The sequence below is a fragment of the Ammospiza caudacuta genome, chromosome 4, assembly GCF_027887145.1.
Source record: "Ammospiza caudacuta isolate bAmmCau1 chromosome 4, bAmmCau1.pri, whole genome shotgun sequence".
Lineage (NCBI taxonomy): Eukaryota > Metazoa > Chordata > Aves > Passeriformes > Passerellidae > Ammospiza > Ammospiza caudacuta.
Window position 1 is genome coordinate 9,582,362 of NC_080596.1, and position 22,181 is coordinate 9,604,542.

The 22,181-nt window shown below is 40.5% G+C and overlaps 1 protein-coding gene across 10 annotated transcripts in view; it reads right to left on the reverse strand.

Moving 5' to 3' along the window:
• The window catches only part of MANBA (mannosidase beta), a 64,520-nt gene extending 46,475 nt beyond the window's left edge, over positions 1-18,045 (reverse strand). For 6 of the 10 annotated variants that reach the window (XM_058803946.1, XM_058803944.1, XM_058803945.1 and 3 more), the window contains exons 1-2: positions 9,703-9,879; positions 232-326 (exon numbers count right to left, since the gene is read on the reverse strand). In XM_058803946.1, coding sequence (XP_058659929.1) covers positions 232-326; positions 9,703-9,879 — 272 coding nt within the window. Of the gene's footprint in view, positions 1-231; positions 327-9,702; positions 9,880-15,946; positions 16,171-17,860 lie in introns of those variants that run through there. The other 4 variants (XM_058803951.1, XM_058803950.1, XM_058803947.1 and 1 more) reach the window with 3 other exon arrangements.
• Positions 18,046-22,181: the final 4,136 nt, after the last annotated feature.

Consider the following 22,181-nt stretch of genomic DNA (forward strand, 5'->3'; position numbering starts at 1 on the left):
GTACTATATTTTTTTCAGTTGACAATTGATAAGTAAATTTTAACAATCAATTAAAAAAAAAAAGAAAAAAGCAACAATTGAAATGTTCTGTAGCAACAGCTTTGCAGCTGCACATGATTGCATAATTTATCAGATACAAAAGTATTAAGCAGATTTTGAGTGGATGGATTAACTTGCAATTCTGCATGAAAGATGGCACAGAACTATTTTAGACATATCTTTACTGCATACCTGATGTCAAAAGGAGTTTTGAACGTCCTGCTGTAAGTCCAGTTATCTAGTGAGATCCATCTGTACATCACATCATTAAATCTGTAGTATGGATCCTAATAGCAGACCAACAAAAAGAAAATTACATTATTTATATAGTTATAGTGTTACTACATTAAAAGCATCACAATATCCATTAGATGAACACTTATTTCAGTCAGTCTGCAAATGCAAAATCAGGACCTCAATTAGTCCTGATATTCCTTTTCACCCTTAAAATTTACTGTGAAAGCAAAGCTTTAGTAATATTTGACTTTATTTATATAGCTCAAAACCCTGTCTGCTATAATCACTCAAACTACAAGTAGCAGGATTTGTTTTTACAGAAGAAATTACTGGTATGGAAATTAACCAATAAATCCAGAGAGCCCGTGACTTAATGAGAGGAGAAGAAATATGATCACCCTCATAATTATGGAGAAAGTAAGACTAATAGGATTTTAAAAGGCAGAGAAACAGCATTTTAGGCCTCTAGGGACAGCAGTGAACAAATCTCTAGTTTAAAGTTATTGCAAATAATGCAGTTGTTCCTTGTCAGCTGGACTTGCTGTGGTAAGGATAAATTAAATTGTTGTGTGTAGAGGGGTGGAGAAAGAGAAGGAGAAGAAGCAACACCATTCTGATTTTGGTAAAAAAACTAAATTAGTACTTTTGAGAATAGTATTGCATTTACACCAAAGGTGTCCTCCTCCCTTTAACCACACTACCTAGTAACAACAGAAGCAGAGTTGGTCTGAGCTACGTCCTCAGCCTTTCTGGTTTCATGCTGTATTTATTACCTTACAGTGGGTCACCATGTCCCTCACCCAGCTTAAAGGACCTGACACCCCACAGCCTCACACCTCACACAAAGGCAGCAAAAACGTCCCATCCCCTGTCACAGAGCACACAGGCAGTGTCCCATCCCCTGTCAGAGCACACAGGCAGTGTCCCATCCCCTGTCAGAGCACACAGGCAGTGTCCCATCCCTGTCACAGAGCACACAGACAGTGTCCCATCCCTGTCACAGAGCACACAGGCAATGTCCCATCCCTGTCACAGAGCACACAGACAGTGTCCCATCCCCTGTCAGAGCACACAGGCAGTGTCCCATCCCCTGTCACAGAGCACACAGACAGTGTCCCATCCCCTGTCACAGAGCACACAGGCAATGTCCCATCCCCTGTCAGAGCACACAGGCAGTGTCCCATCCCTGTCACAGAGCACACAGGCAGTGTCCCATCCCTGTCACAGAGCACACAGGCAATGTCCCATCCCTGTCAGAGCACACAGGCAATGTCCCATCCCCTGTCAGAGCACACAGGCAGTGTCCCATCCCTGTCACAGAGCACACAGGCAGTGTCCCATCCCTGTCACAGAGCACACAGGCAATGTCCCATGCTGTGTCACAGAGCACACAGGCAGTGTCCCATCCCTGTCACAGAGCACACAGGCAGTGTCCCATCCCTGTCACAGAGCACACAGACAGTGTCCCATGCTGTGTCACAGAGCACACAGGCAGTGTCCCATGCTGTGTCACAGAGCACACAGGCAGTGTCCCATCCCTGTCACAGAGCACACAGGCAGTGTCCCATGCTGTGTCACAGAGCACACAGGCAATGTCCCATGCTGTGTCACAGAGCACACAGGCAGTGTCCCATCCCTGTCACAGAGCACACAGACAGTGTCCCATCCCCTGTCAGAGCACACAGGCAGTGTCCCATGCTGTGTCACAGAGCACACAGGCAGTGTCCCATCCCCTGTCAGAGCACACAGGCAGTGTCCCATCCCTGTCACAGAGCACACAGGCAGTGTCCCATCCCCTGTCAGAGCACACAGGCAGTGTCCCATCCCCTGTCACAGAGCACGCAGGCAGTGTCCCATCCCTGTCACAGTGCCAGTACCCGGTCCCAGCCCCTGCAGGGCTGAGCTGCTGCCCCAAACAAAGGCCAATCTCTTCTGGCCTGCATGACTCAACCCAGCTCAGAGAGAGGGGAGCTGTGTTAGGGTTTGCTTTGACAGGAGTGTTCTAACAGCACCAACACACTTAACTACCCACCCTGGATATTCTCAGTCACACTGAAGAAAATCTGCCCCGCTTTTTTTTTCTTTCCTACTTGCTGGAACTTAATTTTTCTCCCGATTTCAGGAGTCGGTATGCATAGTTACAACATTTGGAATTTGAAGTCTTCTGAAAAAAAATGGTCTTGTACCTCATATTTGTTTTACAACTAACAGGGTCAGGCTCCATAATAAACACATGAACCTATTTTCATAGCAGAACAAAATCATAACATCTAAGTGACTCTCCTCAGCAGCACAGACCCTTCTGGAGTCCTACAGGAATACAAACATCATTCCTTGAGTTTATACAGAGAGAAAGGTGTCACCCTGCTTCTACATGCCATGCTCTACCAAATTTCTTACTACAAGGGAAGGGTCAAAAAGGAAAAGCCTTGTCACCTGAGTAAAACTGTGGCTTCTGTATTGATAATACAGTGTATTCTCTAAAAGTTGAGTCATCATGAGGTTACAGGACTATCACTGAATTTTAAGACATTTATTCCATTACTTTTGGTGAATATATCTCAGACTTTCATTGAGATGCAAAAGTTAAAGCCAAGAAATGCATATTAATATGCAAAATTTAGGCTCACAAAAGAAACTTCACTGAGATCATGGTACTGAGATAATGAGAGGCTAGCATAGAATGTCAGAGACCATGAAACCCCACAATATGTACTTTAAAAAGCACATTTTTTAACAACGGTCTTGCTTTAACATTATATACAATCTTATATATATTTACATATGCATACATATTCGTATTTAACATTATATACTATTTTATTTCACATTATGCTTGGAAAAATGTGCATGTGAAATTTCAATATTTGCCACTTGTATGTGTGAAATATTTAACAAAAGCGAGAGGAAAGTTGCAAATGCACTACCAAGAGCAGACTGTAAAACCATTTGATTAATGGTCAAACAATCAACATCAGCACCTCGGCAAAGATGCACAAAAGAAACCTGCACCATTTCTCCCACAAAAGCACAGATACCAAGATGCTAACGAACAAAGTCCTGACTTCTGGAAAATACAAAACTGGCTGTCCAGCAGGAGAAATGCAGGAATATTTTATCAGAGGCAGAAATCATTACCAAATGGGCTCCTACAGGAGCTTACAGAGTGACATGATTAAATCTCAGAATATACTACAGATCCTTTTTCCTGAAGGAGCTTTCTTCTTTACTAGTCTACAGCCTTCAAACTTCAAGAAATGCACTGACTGCTAAAATAGGTGTCATAGAACTGCAAATTAGCCCTTCTGACTCACAGGCCCTTTTAGATGGAAAGCTCACAGTTCCGTGTACCTTCATGAACAAGTTAACAGTTTACTGATATCATTGCTACCTAACCAGTAGGACAGCTCATATATCACATAAAAGCTGTTAAATGCTAATAGCTGGTCAGCCATTTTAACCATGACAGATGTTGAGTGTTGTAAAATCAGTTGTGGCAACGTTCAAGCAATGCTTTTAAGACAATTCTCAAGGTTCAGGAGAAATGCATGATCAAAACAAAGTCCTCTAAGAAAGCAGAATTACTTTGCCAATACACTTGTGAGGTTATTGACTTTTCCATTATTAAATACAACTGTTCTGAGTGCTGGAAGATGTAATCATGTAAGTCAAATTATTTGGATTTCTCTGAAACAGAATTTCATCCCACATTAAATCATTTCACATCAAAATGAAAGGCTTAGTTCAGAAAAGTGCATGCAAAAAAAAAAAAAAAAAAACAACCAAATTTAAACCACTTAAAGGCACAGGAAGAAATTGAAAGATGGTAGGAAATAGGCTGCACATCTATTAAATACACTTCACATTCAATAGCTCACCAACTCAGTATGTTCCTGGAAGCAATTCATAGAGGGGTGGAGTCAACTATAGCTATTTTTAGATCCCACCAAACATAACAGCCTTGCATTTTCCCGCTCCCTGCAATTTGGGGGAAAAATCTGAAGTACTCAAGCTGCCTGCCTGTTTGTTCCCTGCTCCCAGACTCAAGGCTGCAAGCAAGCAGGAAATCACCTCCTAAGAGGAGGTTAAAAGCTCTGCTACAGATCATCAAAAGGAAGCAATTTCCAGGTCGGCTAGCAGGACATCAGCAGGACTTCAAAGGCACTGGCAGCACTACAGTGAAGGACCTGCCAGTGCCCAGATGGAAGCTTCTCCTTGCAATGATTTTCAGGGGATATTAAAAAGCCACGGCGATATAAGCCAAGAGCTTCTCCTGTTAAGCAGGAAATGGATGAGATATGAAAATATGAGAAGTGAGGCTCCAAGCCCAAGGGAGCGAGCGAGTGGGCATACCCTGGCTCAAAGAAAGGACATCTCCTGGTCACCCAGGACCCAGGAGTTCTGAGGGGCATGGCACAAACACCTGAATGACACCAGAGTCAGCTGTACCCAGGTGGAAGATCTGCATGAAGTAAAACCAAATTTAATAAAGAGGAAAAAAACCAGATTCCTTTGCCTTACCCTGCTTTTGTTATGGTCTAATTTGAAGTCACCTTACATGCTCTTCTCTCATAAATCAACTCTGGTGGTATTTTATCAAGTACACCATAAGAAAATTCTGATGGTGTAACTACCAGAATAAAATTTCTAAGTGATGTTTCATGATTTTCAGTTTAATGATTCTGCTCTGGGCAACTTCAGATGAAAGCTAAGTAGTTAATATTTACTTATCTATACCCATGTGCTCCTTGACATCACAAGTGACAGCAGTCAGGACATTTATATAATTTTCACAGCTTGAAGTCAGGCTGAACTAACAGCAGTGATGAATGGATCGTACTCTCGGAGCGTGAGTTTGGAAGTTCCTCCTAAAGTAACTACATTTCAGCAGCTGCTCTCAGAAAGCAATAAACTGAATGTCACTGCCAATGTTCAAGATGTGTCACAGCAGACCACTAGGCCAAATATGACTAAAGAGTTAATACAGTAATACCCACTGCTTAATATTACTTGAATACTTGGATGTATTTAACAGACCACTATAAATCTTACCTCTTAAAATCACAAGCTTTTGAAAGAAAAAATAAAATGTTCTTTAATATTTATGCTAAGTTTTACTAAGGGTTTTGAATGTTTGCACACATGTTCTCACAGTTCAGCAGAGCACCTGTATTTCACTGAAAAATAATATAATCATCAACTATGCCAACAATGAATGCCACCTAACCTGAACAGAACCAAGGGATACCAAATGGAATTGTTACCTGGCTTGTTCCAAAAAAAAAAACCTAAGTTGTGATGAAGTGTCAGAAAATACACAACAGCGTATTTTCTACAAATGCAGAAACCACACCACTTTCCAGAAATGTAGAGCTACCAGCTATTAGTACATAAACTTCTGTCTCTTCTAGTAAGTTTTGATATCCAAGTATGAACAAGAACACTGTTAGCTTCTCTATCAAGTGTATGCCCTTGTCTAACAGGCCAGAACATGCAGTGTTACCCAGCCCCTATATCAGTATCACACTTGCAGACTTCTCATACTCCATACAAGTCTTAGTGACAACTAATAAGACAGAACAGCCTTATGTATAAATGCAAATGGCTGTCATATGAGAAAATCCAGCAACAACAGCCATGTTCCTCAGAACTGGAAATCTACAGGAGTCACCTGCCAGCAAGAAATGGCATCGTGCAGAACCTGGACAGTATGTGGTAGAGGAGGCTTATTTCCAGCACACAGACTCAATAAGCAATTTACCTGTGGGTACATATGGCTCACCAGAACAGTGCCTGAAAGAAAATACTACACTGATGGTGGTCGAAAGCAAAACTTCCAGACAAAATGGTTTTGGCAAATCTTTTCCTGGAGCTGCAGGGTTAGTAAAAGATTCACTGCAAGTTTGTAAAATGTCTGCATTCAAAACAAAGCCTTGCTCTAACTTTATGCAAGTGACTATTCTCATGTGCATTTCTCATGTGTTTTTTAATTTTACATGTAAATAGTAGTAAGAGCTACAGCGTCTTAATAAAATGCTATTAAAACAATCCAGCCAAACACATACTCTGATGCAATCTCCTGGCCCTGGAGCTTTTATCATAGTTAATCCAGCATTTGAACTACACTGATTGAATATGAAAGAAAATAATACTTTGGTAAGAAACTCAAGAGTCTTCCCCAAGAGCATTTTTTGAGCCACGTGCATTTGGTGCATTCAGAAAGACGTGTTTGTCCAATGTATATTTTATGAGCCAGAATAAAGATATCTCTAGAACAAATGCTAAGGGGATCCAGAGAGATGAGTAATGAACCCTCAGCATCAGAGAGATGTTTTTCAATTCAAGTGTATGGCTTGCACAGCAGATTAAAGTAAGGCTAAAGACATGCAATCAGCTAGAGCATCCCTGTGCAAAAACAGTTTGTGTGTCGACCTAAATTTGAAATGAACCACACAGTGATAAATAAATTGCTTGCAGCCTAGTCTTGCAATCTAAGCCACGTTCTGAAGGCTTAATATTCATCAGCTTACCCCTGCTGCCCTCCTTCCCCTCGTTGTGAGGGGCCCACTAAGCTACATTGCTGGAGTAGGCCCTTCCAAATTCTGCTTTGAATTTCTGTTCCGGGTGCTAACCCATTGAAAATCTCACAGGTACAAAAGCAAAGGATGCAGTGAGATTTGCCACTTGCAAGTGACACAGAAAAACAGCATGTAGATTTCACCAGGTCGCTGAACATAGGGGTCCTGCTATCTAGAATGATTTTGTTCTCCTATTTCCTGGTACAGCTTTTCAGATGAATCTCCACTTTTGATTACAAGCTGGGTTACTGATCTAGTGACATCTTCTGTAAGATGAATAAATATCCTATATTCCATTGCAAAGAGCAAAAAGAGCAAATGAAAAAAAAATACCTAAGACCAAAACTTGTATTTAGGCATCTATAATAAATCTCCTGCTTCTATACTTGACACAACACCAAAAAGGGCTGATTTCCAGAGATAATGAACTCTGAAAAAGTGAAACAAATAGTGCTCTATGCCTCTACAATTAGGGCAGCGTGCATGCTTTTATATAAATAGGAATATAGGAACATGATTTTAGGCAGCTGCACTTGAAAACCTTGGGTCACGTTCACTACAGTGAAGAAACCCCAGGACAAACAGCTGAGTCCCCCTCTGGAGCATGAAGCCTCACACTGCAATAATAAATGATGTCACTGACTCCCTCCAAGAGTCAAACAACCCAGGCTTGCTGCTTTGTAGAATGCAAAGCATTTAACACCACCTGAAATAGATTTCAAATCTGCTAAGGTTGCTCTGCTGTTTTGGGAAGCATTGATCTGCATTCTATCTTTTAAACAAAAATGAGATTTTTAAAACAATTTAGTTATCCAAGTGCAAATTTGCATGAATGCTTCTTTCTGTAAAATGAGCTTTGCTAAAATAAGAATGGGTTTAAGCTGGCCTTGAGTTACCTGTACACACCTATACATAGAAACAGGCTACCTCATTATTCTGAGCTTGGAACTAGCCAGACACCAGCTGGGTCCAGTCCAGAGATCAAGCAACCACATTAGTGAACCATTTTGATTAACTCAGCACTTCAACAGCAGCATCACCAACTTGGCAACAGCTTCCAGTCCACCAGCTGTACCAGCACGTGTTTGGAGCAAGTTCTTACTTGTATTCAAGTAAACCACAACCTAAGTTGTGATTCTAAGTGACCACGACCAACCACCATGGATTTAATTAGCCAAGCACCCACTGCTGCCCAGCTGGCTGACTAAGCTCTCATGCCTCTGTGCAGGCTTGGATTCTGCCCAGGCACATGAGAGTTCATGATCCTCATTTCCAAATATACTGCTAAATTACAGGTCAGTTTGCAGCAATGCATTTAAATTAGCAATCACATCTTCTCACTTTGTAAGTGTACTTAGTATGAGTAATTAAATGTGAGTCTTTCATTACATCACTGTCTTGTGTGCCTGAGTCAGTGCATTGGTCACAGTTTCTCCTGATGATTATTCACACTTCTTGCAGGAACACCTCCCAGCACAGCCAAACATGACATCCCAAATGTCCAGTTCACCTCGAGCACTTCTGCATCAGAGAAACCAGCACAGTTCCCTTCATGGATCCTCCACATAAAGTCGCCCTGCCCCCTGCACATTTGACAACTATAAAAGAGCCCTTCTGAAACCTTAATTCTCAAGGTCCAAGATGTCACATCACTTAGCACACAGATGTTAAAACAACAAATCATCATAGCTCTGCCTATCCCTTCATAGCACAGTTCTTTTTCCAATGTTGATGCTCTGTATCTGGCAGTGACACTCTTTGGAATCTATTATTAGTGCTGGGATTCCCAACCTATGCCAACACAGAAAATGCTAAAATTATCCTGCCCAAATGGTGTCACTTTCTCCTTTTACCTCGCTAACTTTAATCAAAGTATAATAAACTGAAGGATAAAACCCAAGAAATAAAAAATACAAAATGCATACATCCAGAATGTGGTTTTTAAATAAATGATGCACAAGAACTGCACAATCAGGCCCACAATAAAGGAGGGGCAATATGATATACTCACACCATACAACAGTACATTTTCCAGCATAGAACTGTATTTATCATCCTTATAGATGACTTTGTTAACTTCACTGTGTTTTATTTCTTTGTTCCAGGTACATGTTTCATTTTCCTTGTTTCCTTTTAAAAAGGCATCTTATTTCAACAATGATGCAGTTAGTGCCACGTTTCTTGTTAGGTCTGACTCACAGGCACCTTATGCTAGTATCAGATTACTTCGCCACCTTATCTGCAACTATAGTTTTGAAAATTTTCCCAAGGAAGTGGTTGCTGTGTTTCTATAAATTAAAAAATCTAATAGAGACAAGTATAAACAGAAGCAGAAAAGCTTCTTCAAAGTGTTAAAACAGGAGCTAGTCCTTTAAATTTAACTTGTTTCAGACTATACTTTCCTTAGGCAGAATGGGTGTATATGACCTCAACTGTTCTGATAGTCCCTACAAGTTTTACAAGGGCTTTTTAATGGCCTGAATTCCCTAAACTTACTGCATCAACTGCATTACCTTTCCATTTTTTTCAGGTACCACTATAGGTACGCATGACTTACACGCTGTGAGGGTATTGCGGGTATCTGGTGTCAGCCCCTTGGCTGCGTGTCAAAACCACAATCTCACATGCTGCAAAGCTTCCATCTGTATCCTCGGCCTTATGCGGGACTGAGCACACTGCGGCCACCAAAGGAAGCCGGGCTGCTGCCCCGGCGATGCCAAGCAAGCCTGCAGTGGCCGGGCAGCAGCCGGGAGAGGGCTGTGTTCCGGAGGGCTGGGTTCTCCCCTCCGAGGCGGGCTGCCCTCGGCGGGAAGGGCTGCTCCAGGGCCCGGCTCTCGGGGTACCGTACCTGGATGAGGCCCTGGCAGAGCAGCGCGGTGTGAACGCAGCCCGGCACCTCCGCTGGGAGCGACACCGAGCCGTTCCCGCTGCGGAGCTGCCAGCTCCCCCGCAGGCTGTGCACCTCCGGGCCGCCCGTGGCCACTGCCAGCGGCAGCAGCAGCACCACCAGCGCGGCAGCACCCATGATTACAGCCGCCAGGAGCGGCGAGTGGGGGCGGTGCTCCCAAGGAAGGAAGGGAGCGAAGGGAAGGGAAGGCAGGACGGCGGCGCTGCTGAGGGCGGTGCAGCGCGGCTGCGCGCGGGGCCTGCGGGCGGCCGGGGCGGCGCTGCCCCGGGGCTGAGCCCCGAGCGCGAGGGACAACGGCCGGGCCGCGGTCCCGCCCCGGCTGCGGCGGCCCCAACGCACAGCCCTGCCCCGGCACGGCGGCCAAGAGGCCGGTTGGTTTTCTTTTTTCCTCCAAGGGATAACAAACGATAACAGGAGCTCTAGTACGGTTCCGAATCGCTCAGATGCAGCAAATGCACTGGGAGCTCTAGAAAACGGCAGGGAGGCAGGGAAGGGGTGAGGAAGAGCTGTGGCAACACCGCAGTGGATTCTCTCAATATTGGTTCGCTCGAGTCGTGAGGCTTTTATATGGCCTCAGACTTCCACATCCTTTTTTCCATAAAATTACAGAGGCATATAAAACTGTAACAAACGTCATGGACATCTCCAAGTACTGTGGTTTCCTCATAAAGCAGGGCTGTGGATTTAGTGTATAAAAATACAGTAAATTCCTCTGCAAAAGGACAGAAGCATCAGCTCCTAAGAAAGAACATACAAGAAGTATCGTTTTCAAATCACACCGTAGCTTTCCTGTGTGCTCTTGCTAGGTTAATTCCCTTCATTCACAGCCTAAAAGCAGGAATTAACAAGTTTTTAAATAGCTCCGTAGAAGGCCTTAGCTACTCTCCCGGTGTAGCATCCATGGTGCTTCATGCTCTGTTCCCACTGCACCAGGGCGTGCAGGAGCTTCTAGCTCACCTCCATGAACTGGGAATGTTTCACACCAGCCCCCCCCAGACTGACAGGAACACCCGAGTTTTGTTTTAGCTCCTGGCTTTCACACACCTATTTCAGCATCTGTAGGAATCCACCCTAAAATTTTTCTTTAAGGCATGACTGAACATGGTCAACATGCCTATATATTTTTGATGCAAATCCTTTCAAGCTGACAACCCTTTGTTTCAATGCAATATAAAAATGTCAGTCCTTCCATTCACCTTCAATAAAAAGTACACAATCCAGCCACAGGTAATTTTTTTTCACCTGTGGAAGCACAAGAGGGGGTGCAATTCTGAGAAATACTGACTAAAAGAGAAAGACAGTAACTGATTTTTTTTTTCTTAAAAAATATCTGCTGCCAACTTCAAAAAGGGATAGCTGGGACCCACACTTTTAGGCAGCAGAAGGCCATGCGGAAACTTAGCTGATAGAAGAGTTTCCATGTGTGTAATTTTCAGACAGAGTAAGCCACATTCAATTTACTGACTAACTGAAATGCTGGTCCCATTTCAGTTCAACTCCCAGCTGTCTTTTAGTGAGATTGCCAAAATAGGCTATCATCCTAGATTGAGTTACCCCAACTGGCATTGCATGCTGTAGAATTCAATCAAAATTAGCATCTTCTCACCTTTAAGAGTCCAAACTATAAAATAATTATACATTAATAGTATAAAGCCTTACTCTGTTTCTGTCCTCATCTGTCAATGAGTAATGTTTTCAGGGCAATCAAACATTTCTGTGTTCTTTCCTTAAATTCACTGATACAGCACTAAAACCATTTAAGCCTTATAGTGCTGCTTGAGAGATCTTACAGGATATAATTTCTCAAGAAGCAGATTTACAGCTGTCAAAAAAGAAACTACCTTTTTTTTTTTTTTTAGTAAATCTTTTCCAGCAAGTCACATGATAGGTTCCCAGTAAGAAGGAAACTGCATTTCAAGATGTTTACTGTACTTCCGTGCTTTGCCTTTTATTCTTTCTGCTTAAGACTGACTGGAGCAACACACACACCAAAAAATCTCAACCTAAAAACAATGCTGTAATTAAGTATTCTGAGAACATGCTGTTTCCTTGTTCAAGGTTTATAATTAAGTTAAATCATGTCTCATTTTCATGTTCCAGTTTTAGGGGTGGTTTTTTTTGTTTGTTTGAGGGTGTTTTTAAACAAATTACATTTTTGCTGTTTCAAGATATGAATTTTAAAGCCTGTGGTTTAATCTTTTTAAATCTTAAGACACAAAACAAGATAAACCCAAGTACTTTCTTTTACTGTGTACTATATTAACCCTCTTTCTGAAATACCACAAATTTAGGAGGTTATTACAATTCTTATTTTGTGATACTGCAAGCAGATATTCTTTATCAACTAAGACAAAAAGCTGAAGGCAAAACCATGCCTTTGGCTTTATTAGCATAAATTCAGAGCCAATTCCACTGTAGCTGCCCAAATTCTGCCATGTTAAACCAGAAGTCCTTTGTTTCCAAATGCTATGCAATCTCTATCATTACAACAGGCTGCTGCTATTTTCTCTTTCAAATTCATGTTCAATGAGCTCATGTAAAGGTTTTAAACAAAAAGGTTCTCACAGATTTGGATGCAGTGCTTCAAGATATTACTGCCCCCACCTGTCCACCCTGTACCATTCTTCTAGTGAAGGTAGACACCTCTGAAGCCAAACAGGACTTGTGCTCACAGCAGTCTGTGGCAGGGCATGCTCTCTTTTTTGGTAACTGTGTGCTGCTGAGGATACCACCACCACCACCACAGACCATTTGTCAAAGATGCAAAGGAACTAAAGGATCATCTACCTCAGGGAATTTCCTACAGATGCAGCAATATCACTGTATGAATGTTTGTATGAGTGTAAATACCTTCAGGCAGTACAGAATATTCATAATAAAGCCCCACAGTTCCTCAACATAACACCAGACCTCTCTTTTCTGACTGCATCTGCAGAACACAACTACTGTGCAGAACAGTTACCCTCTGCCCTGGAGTAAAGACATTATGATGCAGGGAGTTCTCCAGCCATGGATTTCTAAAGGACATTATTCTGTACTTATGTTGCACTCCATCCAAAAGGATGTTAAAAATAAAATGAGGAAATAAGATTGCTTTTAGATGAGGATATTATTAATACATCACTAGAAGAGAATGTTGTAGTAGGTTATTATGAGCAAAATACAAAGTGACAATATAAATGGTAGGCCTGGAGTTTCTTTCATAATTACAGCAAAGTCTGTAGGCCACTGCAAGGGGATTTCCTTAGTAAACAAAATTACCCAACACTAACAAGCACAAGTAATTAAAAATAAGTATGTAGAAGGGAAGCTACTGCTCCAGGCAAATGCTGTAATGGAAGGGGAAAAGCGAAAAATATGTAATAACTTTAAAATTTCAGAAGCAGAAAGACAGGTGATGCCTTCAGTACAATCGTCAACTTCATCAGGCATGCTGGGGCAAAAGCCTGTATTTGTATCTCTATATAAAACATCTTGCTTTGAGATGCACTTAAACCAAAGATTTAGGTGACAGGTCACCACCTTCCATAGAACAGGCACAAAAAAGCCTGAGGATCTTCAAAGCCAGCATGGCCAGATTTCTAAAGTCATGTTATTTAGAAGGTGGCATTCCCACAGCTTTTATTCTCTTCATTTTATAAACAATTTTGAATCAATCCTAGCCTATGTGTAAATTATGTAACACTGATCATTGCTATTTACCCTTTGTTTCATAAGCAGCAAAATCATTGTCTTGCACAGTGCTGTCCAAGCTCCCCTTCAATTCTCATTAAAACGTACTTAAAGCAAACAGATTCTCTGGCACTTACAGAAAAGAAGTACCACAAATGCAGACATTATGGAACAGGTTGCTTAGCCTTTCTTAGAGGCTTAAAACTAGAGTCATCTGTAACCACAGTACAATGTACAACTTGTCCCTGAATGCCTAAAATGAAATCACTCAACACATGGGGATCTGTAGGTAGCAAACTTTCCCCCATGATGGAAGTTTGAGAGGCTTCACTGAGCCCATGTGTGTGGCACTTGACCAGCTGAGAGCAGGGCATACCAGATAGATCACACTACATATGAAGCACACATGCAGCCTACTGTTTTAATGAATGTTTTCTGTGCAGGTGAGTATGAAGAGAATATCAACAAAGGTTTCTAGCTGATAAATTGGATGAGTAAATGTAAATGGATTTGGAGTGGCTGAAACAGCTGGGAGCTTCATTTCTTTTTCTAACTTAAGTGCCTCCAACCAACCACTGGGGCAGGTCAGGACCTCTGTTTCTTAGGCCTTCAGTGTGGCTAATGCTCCTGGCTTCAGCCCTAGGACAAATCCTATCCCTTTATTTCTACCAAAATTACTCTAATGCAAACACCAGAGAATATTCAAAATAACTTTACTGAATACTGTGGGTACTTGAGAGACACTATTTTTCCCTCTTGAAATATTAATGATTATTTCATCACCTGTAATTTTTCGAATTCTTAATCAACAAAGTTCTCACTGAATCAATTCAAGCCCTGTTTAGACAACAGCATAAGCCAAGAGCATGGCTACACAGGCAAAAATATCCACTTGTCTGAATTATTCCAGTGAAAACCCTTGTATGTAATGCTGCATGCCGTGTCACTTGCTGCACTGGTACAAATGTCTCAGAAGTAACATTTACAGAAACTGACTCTTGCACATTCATGAAACAGGCCTACTTTAATATGGGCTCTATTTTTTTTTCCAAATGACTTCATGCACAAACAGCACTACAAATACTACTTTACATATACACCCATCTGTTAAAAAAAAGCATTATGTGCTTGATTCTCATGGCAACAAAAAGGAAAAGACTACTGCAGTATACAAAGAGTACTGGAAGGATCAGAGAATATCTCAAATTGGAAAGGACTCATAAGGATCATCAAAAGTCCAACTCCCATCTCCTTGGAGGACTGAATAAAACTAAACCATATGACTAAGAGCAACATCTACATGTTTTTTGAACTCTGTTAGGTTTGATGCTGTGACCCTTTCCCAGGGGAGCCTGTTCCAGTGCCCAACCACCCTCTCAGTAAAGAATCTTTCCCTAATGTCCAACTGGAACTTCTCTGACACACCTTCATTCTATTTCTTTGTGTCCTCTCACAGTGTCTGACTAGATCTCTTGTTTTGGTAATAGTCAGAATTTTAACATTCTGATATTTGCACTGGAAGAAGGGAAGGGAGGCAGTAGTTTTATGTCTAGAAACATTAAAAAAGAGCCTTAGAGATATGAAAAGAACCTTGTCTCTTCAGCTAAGTCCTTGGTGAGAGAAGGACCCTTTCAAGGAGTGGCCATGCTAAAATACTACTCACACATTTTGTTTACTGCAAAATTCTCAGCTCAGTGGATCCAAATAATCTTGTGCTCAAATTAGTCCCTATACTTTTGATTGCTGCTACAAATGTCACTGTTCCATTGAAGAACTCTTCTCACCACAAGGACTATAGATAAGCACAAAGGTAATAACAGCCCATAGAGAGGTTCTAAAAACCACAGGAGATCACTGCCTGGAACCAATCTCCTCCCAGATTGTTTCAGCAAGAGCAAAGATCTTCAACTAGTCTGAACTAGTATAGATCTAATGAAAGGTCAAAAGATGCAATATAACTTCAATTAAATCTTGTATTAAACACTCAGCATACATTTGGATGTTAACAGAACATTTCACAGAAGTGCCACAATATTCTGAAGGTATTTAAAGTTTTAATTAGTGTGTTGAAGAGTGAACAGCCACCTAAGCTTTTGACACTTTTTACCTATTAGCATAATAAACAGCATTCAGCAAACAAACATTTCCAAAGCTATGGCTTTCTCAGGAAAGGGTTTCTTCATCACAGGAAGCTATCATGACTCCAGAATGTTATTAAGCACTTAGAAGGTTCAAGATGCAAAATTATCTTGAGTACTTATCTGTCAATAAAGGTTCCATTATGTTGATTCTCTCAGCATATTTTCAGTACAGTTTATCAACAGTGGTCATACTGAGAAATAGTTTTAAAGGCCTGGAAATGCCCTGAGGAATTTCAATCACATCAAAAAGATACTTAAAACTATTTTAAACACATATTTCAGGAAATCCAGTTTAATGAAGTATTTCACTATGCCTAGCAAGTTGACAAGTAACAATTTTTCCACAATAATCCCTTTGGAGTCCTCCATACCTGGTCAGACACATGAAGATTTACTTGGAGGACAGAAGGGTGCAGCTAAGCTTCTCCTGCCACCTCCAGCTCTCAGTTAGCAGTGGACAGTTTAATGCTGACATAAGAAAGTCACTCATTGTTTAGTGAACATCTTGGTGGTAGCTTCAACTTGGAGGTTTTTCAAGACCTCTTTTGTTGTGTTCTCTCATTACCAAACATGCTGATCCACTGTTTATCCTTGCAGCTTCCCGTCAATGACCCATAATCTTGTAACCACCAGCTATTACTGCTACTTCCGCCTAGCAGAACTCCGAGAACAGCTTATCAGTGTGCTGCAGCTGGCTCACCAAGTACAGCTGGCTGCCCTCTCCTCTGTCCACACCCTAAATTATTAATGATGTGTGTGTCAGCATATGCTTCATGGGAACTTCTTTTTAAAACCTCATTGAGGCTCACAACACTGAGATTTCACCCTTCACTCTGTCTCTGTACATTTGCACTCTAGACTCCTAATCTTAATACATACATGGTCCTTGTTTTACCTGGATTCACAGTACTTAAAAACCTAAGGAAGTTTCTTAGTCTAGGAGGGCTTATTGGTCAACTATAACCTATTTCTGAATCTGGTCTCTGCACTGGGAACTAGAGATGTAGCTTCAGTTGAACAGCAAAGTGCAACTTCTCACCTCCCTTTTCTCCTCCCCTCCCACCCCTCATAAAGCACAGCATAATGCATGTTTAAGATATTAAGATGTCACACCAGTCACGTTAAACAAAAAAGGGGAAAGAAAAAAGCTGTTTCAAGTGAAATTTTGCATCCAAAAATTTCAAGGTAACTGCTCAATGCTTCTCCACAAACCTGTCTTTTCATGTTTCCACTCTGAAAATTTTGAATGTTTTTGTACATCAGTTTTACTAGTATTGGAAAGAATATTATGTGTGAAGATATGATTCAGGGTTACCTGCATTTTTTCAAAGCTTTTCTTATATCATTTATAGTTAAGCCAAAAAGAATGTTTTTTTACTTCTTTCTCAGTTTAAAAAAAATAGTTAAGGCTATGAAAATTCACATCCTTTGCACCAAATGGTAACTTTGAGTGTGAAGTGCAGCACATACGAAATAGGAGAGGACAAAAAGAGCTAATTTAAGTAGCAACCATCTACCTACCTCCTCTAATTCAGTTGCTTGTGATTGTGGGATGATACCTTAAAGTGCTGCTTTCAGTGAATTTTGAATGGATTCTCAGGAAACATAAATCATGCTGTAAACAAGAACTTAAGAGATATCCTTATGAAATACAATTCAAACTGTAAAAACAGCAGTTAGTACAACCGACCAATAAAACCAGGGGATCACGATTCGTTTACAAAAGAAAGTTCTACCTCTTAATGCTGGTTAGACTCATCATCTGCACTTGTGCTCTGGCAGCTTGTTACTGAGCTTAGACCAGACAGACATGCTTGAGAGGTGCAGTACTTTAGCCAACACAGAGACTGAACACCACCAGTCCCAAATACTTTATTCAATTCTTCAGCCAGCACTAATCCCTTCTAGAAAAATGTCACTGCCATGTTCCACTAGGTTTGTTACCTGAGAACTCCTACAGTCACTAACAGTGATCCTCTCCTCAATGTTGTTTTGAGTAGACAAAATCTAGAACCTTATGAAGAGATCTGGACCTCTTACTCCAACAAAAGCATTCCAAACCTTTCAACAGGAAAAAGAATTTAAAAATTGTTATATTGAATAGATCCTTCAATTACTGGGGTATCTGTGAATTAATTTTCAACATTCACTGTCAGAGCAGGATTAACACTATGGCAAGTAATGTGCAAAGCCTGTTTTAGCAAGAGTATCCTTCCCCAAAGAATTAACAGCTTCACACTGAACAGTGATCTTTGCCAGAGCTATGACAGATCTTCACTATTTACCTTCATAAATTTGCCAGGAAGAAGGGACTACAGACTCACATTAAGTTCTCTATGTAAGGTTCCAAACTGCAGTTCCTCCTTTAGATCTTAAGAAGATTAGAGCTGCACATTTAGTACAAAGTTCTGTTCTAGAACATTCTCTGGAAAACCCCACAAAGTAAAGCAAAACCAAAACAAATTAAACCAAACCATCCCCCCCACCTTCCCTGCATGACTCATGACTGAACAGTTTCATTTTTGACTTGAATCAAAGACCGTAAGATAAGAAGTGCTGAGGCTTACCTGGCCAGAGGGGGAAAAAAAACTTATACACAAGCACAGCTTCTCCTCAGCATACGTGAAACTGCCATACTCAGTGTCTGCAAATGCTTTCTAAGAGAACATCACCTCTTAGGCAGCTCTTCAAAACACAAGTAACAGCTTAATTTTTGCATTCCCTCTAATGAAACATGAGATCATATCTGAGACTAAACTTGAGTCAGATTTCCATCCCTGATAAAACTAGAGGCATTTTGAAATTCTGTCTCCATAACCCTGGTCTGCCAAAGCAGCTGAAGCAAAGCCAGCTGCCCAGCTCTACAGCTAGCATTCCTCCCATGAGGATAACCTTGTATCACCATCTTCTAAGCAACTGTTCTTACTTTCCAGGTTAAGTCTGTGATGGGACAATGCACAGTTAATGTGAAGATTAATGAAGCTTAGGCAAAAGCCAAAATTACCTGATCTGCCAAACCTAGGACTCCTAAGTATTCAGAGCTTGAGTATTTCTGCTTGAAGTTCCTGAAGGGGAACCCATCTCAGCAGAAACCATCTAAAGAGAGGAGCCTGCTCTTCCAGAGCACAGGAACAACCCCAGAAACCAAAGATCAGTATTAAAAGCTGTTGAAAACCAAAATATTCTGTTCAACTGTGTGTCCTGATAAAGCTTTGTCCCATCATGAATTAAAATCCTTCACTGTTTAAAGGAGATACTGAAGTCTCACCAATACTTCTAATGCATAGGCAAAAATACCCCAAACAAAAAATATTTTGGGCAAACAGGGATGTTTACCAGAGAAATTTTCAAGTATAACTTTACACAGGGCTGTCTTATCAAATTCACTGTCTCACTTCTGACACCTATCACTGTGAAGATTATGCCTGTCACCTCTTCTAACCTACTCAAGGCACACAGATGCTCTAGAAATAGTTACATCCCTTACTCCTGCTTATCTGGAAGCTACTGAACTCTTCCCCCACAACTGGTTGACATTAAACCAACCCCTGCAGTACAGAAAAAAAGACACTGACAACTTTGAACTATCCCTGCAGAAGACTGAGTGCTAAATGCACTGCAGACCAAAGTTACTGCAGAATTTACTGCTGCATTAACCAAGAATGCCAAGTCAGTTTACAGGCATCAGCTAACCTTCACAAACATCAGTTTAGGAACTGTTCTACGCTACACACACCTCTAAGAACTGTCTGCACTCTGAACTGGTTTTCCAGGTAAAGGTTATCCTGAATTACTATTCTCTGTTAGACAAAGATGGACACTTAAAATTGTAATTTATCAACTGTCATATTCCAGATTATTTTGAAACCAGCTGCTTTTATACTAGAATGCATGAATTGAGAGCAGACCCTTTTCACTTCACAGTAATACAAGCAGCTCTTACTTTACCTTCTGTATCTTCCCTTGACATCATGTATTTATGCATTTTCCCTGTGTTCCCATGCTTTCTCTGCATTAGTCCTTCCTGCACTGTTGCCAAAATACAAGCCCTCAGCCTTCCGCATGAAGTATTTTAGCCACAATTCAATCTGCCTTTTAAAATATACAGTTGCTGATGTTGATCTGATTCAAATTTATACCTACTTAATATTTATATTGAAGGTGCTGGGGAAAAATACCATCCATTCAATGACACCAAAAACCAGAAAGCAGCTAAATCCAATCAGTACCTTATTTTTTTTTCACATTTGAAGAAATTAGTATAGTCTGTGTTCTAGTAAAATAACCTTCATACCTTAAGATCTTTTACTGATCATTTATTATCTCATTCCATTCTTCCAGTGCTAATTAGTTTAATTTAACTAAAGAGTTCTGTATTAGTCTCATTTTCATGTATGAAACTACAAACAAATCAGAGTAAAACAACTACCTTAATGTTTTTTTGGACAGCTATAAACACAGCAAGAAATCTTCAGCTAAATTCCAATTATGCTCTGAGTTTTACCAAGGATATGCAGAGTAAAGACTTCTGAATCGTCAGCCACATCTGATGGACCCAAGGTATCTGCTTCAGATGATAATGCCTGTTATAACACTATTTTTTAAAGCAATGAAGAGTTTGAAATAAAATTACTAGAGAGAAAAATTGAAGGAGAGGGCATAAAAAAAATTATAAAGGAGTTGTTTAGAACATTTCTGGCTGTATTTAAACCCTCATGTTATCTGCTGATTAATGCAAACTTCTGCATAAACAACTATCCAATCTAACAGGACTGGTACTGTACATCTGCATATCCATGGTTGTCTTTTAATCATTTGCTAGACTTTAGTTCTATGCCTCCACAGCAACAAAAGCTTATTGCTGTGGTCTGCTTAAAGCCAGGTTTTTCAGAAAAAATTATAATCTGCTATCTTCATATAAAACTATGGCACAGTGCAACTGAGTAGAATGTTTTTACTCAAGCATGCAAAAACATGTGTATATTCATTTAGTAACAAATACAGATGCTGTGTGCATCAGAAGACACAAAAACCACAAAAATCCCTAGCCAATGCCACAGATCAAGTTTTTCCTGCATCCTGAAAAGACTTCTTTGTGCTTAAAACCACTCAAGGTTTTTCCAAGGGAAACGTAAAAAAGAGATTAAAATCATGTTGTTAAATTCAAACCCCAATTAAACATAGCAGGCAATCTTAAAAAAATACTGCAGAAAGAACACTGTAGTTTCTTTCCCTGTTATATGTCCTGGCTTGACTTTTTGTTCTCTGTACTCGATCTCAAATAAGTCTTTGAAATAATTTTGTTTAATCCAAATTTTCTAGCATGAAGTTGACCCCACTGAAGCTATTACAGCATTTATCGTGAGAAAATAATATTTTACCACAGCAGAACAGGAAAACTCACATTTCCAAACCCTTCACTTTTTAGATGAAGTTCAAATGGAAAATTTTGCACCCTCCCTATGTTTCAAAGGAACCAAGATCCATGATGTAGTTTTTAGACTACCAGTGGTTTTGGTAGGTACTCACTGAGGTAATCACCAATTAAGCTTTTTTTCCCCCCATATTAGCTCCTGTCTACCAGCTCCTCCCCATGCCCCCTGCTTGAAGAGGAAGCCCAAATGCAATTTGAGTACAAGAAGCCTGTACCTGAGAGGACTGAGTCTGCTTCAAGGACAAAACACCTCCCATTTCCCACCTTGGACCTTCAGCATGCTTCTAGAACCTCTACAATCCATCCCCATTCTTTCATCAAAGTTTACACTTGCTAATTACAAAAAATTATTACCTTGGGAACATGACAGATACAAAAAAGAAACAGGTACTGGTCCAAGACTTCCGTCTTCCATAAAATATTTTACTATTTTTTCCTCTTCCCTGACCCTTCATCATGCACACTTCCTTGTGTTCTCTAACACCCGCGGTCTTACACCTCACAAAACATCTTCCTAGTTGATCATATAAGTAATTTCAGTGGCTGTGACTCCCAGGACACAGTAATAAGCATCAAATTAACACAAGTATAAAAAACAATTGAGACCAGCACATTTTTAAGCCTAAAAAATCAACTTTTACCTCAGTTGTAATGCTACTGGCAGCTGTATTCCAATTTTCCAGCAAAACAGTGTAAGCTGGTTAGCAAAGCAGAAACTAACGGCAACTTCACCAACAGGTTTCAGAAAGTAATCATTGAAGCATGTATTGCTAAAGAGAATCCAGGTTTCTAAATTCCAGGTCAATTGAACTTGAACATTTCAAGTTCACTCTCATAATTTAGAACCAGAACAAACCATGTCCAAACTACATGTTCAAATTTTTATAAAAATTAAGGTTTAACATTTATTTTACATCTAGCTTTCCACATCCATGTGGGGACAAGGAATCAGAATGTACATAACTATAAGCAGTGCAAAAGTGGTGCCAGTGAGAAGTCACAGATGCACAATAAAGTGATAGTACAAGACCAGAGAAAATGAAGCCATGGATGTTAAGAATGGAGACCAAAAAGATTAAACAAGGAAAAATATGAAGGAAGAGGGGAGGAAAGAGTCGGATGTTTAATAATGCCCTTGTTGCTGAAAGATAAACCAATGGCACAAGACAATG